The sequence below is a fragment of the Ambystoma mexicanum genome, chromosome 10 (genome assembly GCF_040938575.1).
Source record: "Ambystoma mexicanum isolate Mex_15411 chromosome 10, UKY_AmexF1_1, whole genome shotgun sequence".
In the NCBI taxonomy this organism is placed as follows: Eukaryota; Metazoa; Chordata; class Amphibia; order Caudata; family Ambystomatidae; genus Ambystoma; species Ambystoma mexicanum.
Genome location: NC_090932.1, coordinates 37,977,437 through 37,983,436, shown reverse-complemented (window position 1 = coordinate 37,983,436; position 6,000 = coordinate 37,977,437). Strand labels below are relative to the sequence as shown.

The 6,000-nt window shown below is 52.9% G+C and overlaps 1 protein-coding gene across 2 annotated transcripts in view; it reads left to right on the top strand.

Moving 5' to 3' along the window:
• Window positions 1-363: 363 nt before the first annotated feature.
• Window positions 364-6,000, top strand: part of CLDN16 (claudin 16) — a 233,238-nt gene continuing 227,601 nt past the window's right edge. The window contains exon 1 of one of the 2 annotated variants that reach the window (XM_069617451.1): window positions 364-724. In XM_069617451.1, the coding sequence (XP_069473552.1) occupies window positions 611-724 (114 nt within the window). In that variant the 5' untranslated portion in view covers window positions 364-610. The remainder of the gene's footprint in view (window positions 725-6,000) is intronic. The other variant, XM_069617452.1, reaches the window with a different exon arrangement.

The following is a 6,000-nucleotide window of genomic DNA, read 5'->3' as shown; positions in this document are numbered from 1 at the left end:
GAGGGTGGGTGAGGGTGGGTGAGCTGGGCCTCTGGGGTTGACAGGTGTCATGAGGGCCTGCAGTGTTGAGGGTTAATGGTTTTGAAGGGCTGGGTTGAAGGTGGGTGGTCTGGGGCTCTGTGGTTGACGGGTGAGATGAGTGACTGGGATTTTGAGGTTTAGTGGTTTTGAGGGGCAGGATTGAGGGTGGGTGGGCTAGGACTCTGGGGTTGGCGGGTGAGATAACGTCCTGGGGTGTTGAGGGTTAGTGGTTTTGAGGGGCTGGATTGAGGGTGGGTGAGCTGTGGTTTTCAGGGGCTGGATTGAGGCTGGCTGGACTGCTCTTTGAGGTGCGGTTCTTTCCTCGTACCTTTAACGCGCCGTGGACTGTTCCCTGGTAGGGGCCGAGGGCTGGCACTGGCCGTGATTGGCAGCAGCGTTGCCCGCCCCGCCCTACACCCCCCTCCGCTGCCCGCACTCGGCATCACTTGCGCTGCCGGGCACCCGGGACTGGCAGGTTACAGGGCACCGAGCCAAGGTAGAAAAGCAGGCCGAGTCCCCCTCTGAAGCCCGGCGCCCCTCGGTCCGGTCCTATGCCCCCCCTGGGTGGACTGACCGGTGGGCTCCCACGATGAGGGTCCTGTTGCAATACGTGGCCTTCTTCTTCGCCCTGGTGTCCGCACTCTTCCTCATCGTGGCCACCTGGACGGACTGCTGGATGGAGAATGCAGACGACTCCTTGGAGGTAGGAAGCGGGGGGGGCACACAAGTATGGGGAGGGGTGCACTCACTCCCCAACCTTTCCCGTTACTCCCTTTTGCTTGAGCCTGTGCGATGATGACTGTGACGAGGAAGAGGCTTTTCGGGTAATGCGGGTGGCCCACGAGGCGCTCCTGCCCCCCGTACCTCTATTCCGGACAGGGCCCAGCCGTGTGGTCATCGGTTATCCGTGTTCAGTGTTAAACTGGGGTTCGCGTCGCCCCTCTGGAGTATGACCCCCGTGTGAGAAAATAAACACGCGAACCTTGTACACATATTACAAGAAGTTAGAGCAGATCACGTGATGCGTAATGTTGATCCACGTATTACATAGACCCTACATAAAAAATAAACTTCAAAAGCAGCAGTTACTGAGTCCTCTGCGATTTCACCAATTAACTTGTATTACAAGGATCGCTTCTGCATTTGTACAATATCTTTCCAAGTGCCTCGGAGTGGATGCCGCTCCCCGCTCCAGGGGGCTATCGGGGGTAGGGCATCCCAGTTCCCCTTTCAAGCGTGAAGGCAGCTCAGCTGGTTGTGCGCCTGATGTGACGGCCACTGGCTAGAACCCCGCACTCGTTCTTTCCGCCTTTCATCGACTTGCGGCGGAGTCGAGCTACACCTGATTGCAACCAGGACGCATTTCATCTCGCGGGGTGCTCTGTATGAACTGCAAACACCTGTTTATCCGCAGGCAGGGTGATCTACTGAAGGCGTTCCCTTCTAATCCTACAGAAGAGTGATAGGAAAGCACGCGCACTTCTGTGGCGGAACCCGCAGCTCGTCGTCTAATTATTTATACTATAAGGTAAATTAACGTCTTCTGCTTGGACTAGACTGTAGACATGCCATTCGTTCGTTTGCGCCTCTGCAATAGAACCAGAACAGCATATTAACAGTGAACGTGTGTTTAGCACCGATTGATGTTTTATACCACGCTATAGCGCTTTTGCTGCTGCTTTATGGCACTGTAAATTGTATTTGTATTACCCAAATCTATAGTGCCCGCTCAGTGTATTAAGTAAGAAGGTGAACTTGCTCTGCTTGGGTTCACATCTGTGACCCAAGGAAGAACGCAGGACTGTGCAGCTAGTGATTAACTTACTGAGCTAGCCAAAGGCCACAAACCCCGCCTGCCCATCTTGGAAAAAAATGTCCAATTGTCACCCAAAGCAACGGGCATCAATGAAGGATAAAAGGCGGAGTCGGCCCTTCAGTAGTATGAACATTTACCACTGCCGCAGGTGCAGGGAGCCACCGAGCTTCCTGAGTTCCGCGCTCACCTGTTCAGAGCCGCGTTGCTTGGCCCAGCAGTCGGCGTGCTGCTGTTGAGATTGATGCGGCTCGAGGACTTGAGACATCGAAGATGCTCTGCGTGGGGTCCTTGGCTCGAAACGCGGAAAGGTTTATACAGCGCTTCGAGGCGAGACGTTTGAGCCGCACGACTATTTGCTGCGCAGGTCACGTGCATCACAATAATGAGAATAAGGAAAACACGAGACATGTGTTGCCTTGGCCTCGAGTTCCAATCCCAGCGTCGCCGATCATAAGTGTGATCTGAGGAAGACGCCCTGCTCGGCCTGCGCCCAACTTCGACCAAATGCTTTGGGGGCTAAATTGCTAATTTGGGAATAATGTCCAGGGCTCCAGTCCCACCGTTAGCACCCCGTGTGTCTAAACGGTGCACAAAGTCCAAACCCTTCGCCAACACATCCTAGTTCTACAATCCGGGATTCGCTGCACCCCACGCACTACAGTGTGTGCAGGGCTTTAAGTGAGCTGGGACCCCCCCACCCCCCTTCCCCTGCCGCGTTGGCCCTGGCAGGACCCTCTGTAGAGACACCCAAATTGCGTCGATTACATACGTTAACCCCTCAATGGCCACGGCTGCTGCAAGGGACACCGTGCTACAATGTGACTTTCCCCTCTGTGTTTTCCATAATCAGCGAATGAGAGGGTACGTTTTTCAGTTTTTAGGGGTGGGGGTGCTGAAATAATGAGTGGGGCCACTGCTCTTGTGGTGTTTTGGTGGTGGGAGCCGTGCCATGCGTGTTGGACACCTGAACGCATATATTAATAACAATACCACGTTTTTATATAGCGCTTAATTGCAGATTCCTCCCACTTCTAAGCGCTCTAATAACAACGCCGATTATTTCTCAATTTAATGGTACCACGTAATGGAGTCGGCCCAGATCGTGGCGGAGGACATATTAACCCCTTGCCCTGTCCTATCTGCATGGCACATTCTCACCTGCACCGTTTGAGTTTGCATGCGTCGCTGGAACTGTATCACCTTGAGCTATACCACGGGTATTTTATACTGCATGACCATTTCCCCTTACTTTGGTGACTTTTCACGTATGTAACAGGCAGAATTCTTTTGAGTGTTAGATTTCTGCAGCGGAAAGCGAGGGTCTCTAAATAGGGTGAAGGCCAGGTCACCTAGCACACAATAGAGAACAATGGGGGGAGGGGTTCTCTCACTTGGGGACTTCCCGTGAGAGAGCCGGACCGTGTCTCCTTGCTCATCTTGGAGTCCAGCCTTTACCGGTGCTTAGAGCCTCCATTGCAAGCTCATTGATTGGCCGGAACAATGGAACAGAGGGTAGAGCAACGAATCCTGGAATGCGGGCTTTTATGGATAGTTAGGGACCCGTTTGCAGACCTTCTGATTGGTGAAAAGGAAGAACGCGTGTTTTCATATTGAATAGATGAAAAAACTTGACCGCATCTGTTCGGCCACTCCTTTCCAAGCGTGGGCCACCCTTTTTGTACATGTGTTCCCTAGTGACCTCTGACCCCCCCCCAATTATAGCACTGGTGTTTGTGTACTATGTGGTGTGGAGTCCTGTGCTCCACTTATCGCCTGGGTTTGATATGATATGATATGATCGTTTATTTATATAGCGCCTATACACAATGTGTTTCAAAGCGCTTCAAGGCAAGGGAAGGAACAAGGGAAAATACAACCACATTCTTACAGGCCATGAACAGTAAGGATATGAAATTAACTATCGTACTCGGCCTGACGACATTTCAGATAGTGCAAGAGCTAAGCCATAGATAAGGAAGGGAGGGGGAGAGTGGGAAGGAAATGGAAACAGACAGGCGACTACCGTACTAGGCCTGACAACATTTCTGGTAGAGCCGGAGAAAAACAAAAGGTGAGGGAGAGGGGTGCAGAAAGGGAGGGAAGGAACAAAACAAGCGACTATCATACTAGGACTGACGACATTTCAGATAGTGCTGGAGGAGTGGTGGGGAGGAAAAAAACAGTAATGGGAGGGTGGAGGAAACAGACGAGGTTGCTATCATATTAGGTCCAGGTAGGTTTGTTGGCGCTACATCAAGGTTCCAGAAGTGAGACTTCTTAGAGGGACGCTGCCGCTTTTAAGCGCTATACTAAGCACATTGACATTTCACACGCATGTGTTATAGCAGTTTCTTAAAGGCACACTGGCTCTCATGTCAAGTCTGATTGGACCTTTGCCTAGCTGGCAAGTGGCCCCGCACCACGGCTCACACCCGCAAGGAGTTTGCATTCTGGGCGTAGTTTGCATTCTGGGCTTTGTAGGCCCAACATGGAAATGTGGAACTACAGGTCGGTGGATGGAAAGTACTGCTGGCGAAAACGCCCGGACTTGCCTCGCTGGCCACGGATAACAACGGGCTACTTCTCAAGTCTGACTCTAGGGCCTGATTCACCGAAGCATTTTATAATGGCGCAATCCCATAGGAAAACGTTCTGTGAATCAGGTGATGAAAGGCTTGTTTGGGGGCCCGTCTCTTACATATATGCATTAACTCCACATCCACTCTTCCTCGTCCCAGTACTTACCTCATGAGGCCCCTGCCTCCGACACAGGACCTTCTTCTATTTCTTGAAATCCCTATAACTCCTCCCCCACATCCACGTCACCCAGTTGAATTTTTCCTGCCTCCGGCAGGTTGGACTTTTTCTTCCCGGTGCAGGGCACCGGGGGGCACTGATTTGCTGGCCCCCTGATGGGTGGCTGTGTGGCGTGGCCTTCGGCTCCCTTGGGTGCAGCGCTGCTCTTGGGCCTCCTGCGGGGTTTTGGATCCCGGTTGAGCAGGATTGCCTTGCTCGGTTCTTTGCTGGGCTCCAGACCGCAGCGTGGGCATTGTGTCCCGGGACCTGCTGGGCTCATGGGAAGGTAGGGAGAGGGGGTGCTCTGTGCTTGCTGATTTTCCCCTCTCCTGCTGGTAGGGCCATCTTGGCGTTCCATTCATGTTGGCTCCTTGGTGTGCCTTATGGAGGCTGGTGCCTCGCCCGGTTTTGTTTTGCAACGTTGTAGACCGGCGCGAGGACATCACGGCTCGGGTCCTGCAGGCCGTGGTAAGGAGTTGGGGGCTTTGTGAATGTTTGTGCCCTGATTCTCCTGCCGTTGGGACCGTGCAACGACATGCTACCTGTTTGATTCAGGGTTGCCTAGGGGATTGTTTTGTTTGGTTTTTCCCTCTTGGTCGGTGCCTTCTGGAGGGGTACCCATTAGTTCGACAGGTGGAGCATGGGGCTACCAGCTACTTATGCAGGGCTCGGGCCAACTCTCAGTCTTGTGCTGTTTATACAGGGGGCGAGTTAGTGGTGTGTTTGTGTCTGTGCTAGCCATGGATGCAGGCACCTTGTCCTGTCCTCTTCCTCTGAACTTCGCAGGGGACGGATGAAGGAGATTGATTTGTTTTCCCTTGTCCGGCATGGAATTATGGAAACTGCTAATGCATCATGGAAGTAACGGCCATGCAGGGGGTTCCCAGTGTCTCTACTTTTAAGGCCTAGGTCCTCAGGTGCCGACGTGTTGCTTTCACTCCTCCTCTCAGACGTGTGGAAGTAATATGGCAGATTGTGGCACATGTCTGTGCTTAAAGGGGTTCTCAGAGACCCTGGTGCCGGTGGAGGGGGCTGTCTCTTCTGTGAGTTTCCGGTATAGGCATACCCCAGGTATGGGGTTGCCTTTGGTGTCTGCTATCCGGGATCGATTGCATTGCCCCGCTTTGTGACAGTACTCTGCCCATTGGGAGGGGGCATTTTTAATGCCATCAGGTCATGTTGGAGATGGTCTTGCCAGCCTGGTGGCTCCTCTATGTCGGCTGAGGGGGCCATGGACTTGGGGGTTGGCCTTGGTGGTTGGTGTATATGTATCTGCTGGACTACCGGTCTGTCCTGTATTTTCCTTTTTGATAGGTCCGATCTTTTTGTGGGCTGACAAGCATGCTGTTATACTGTGGCACAGGCCT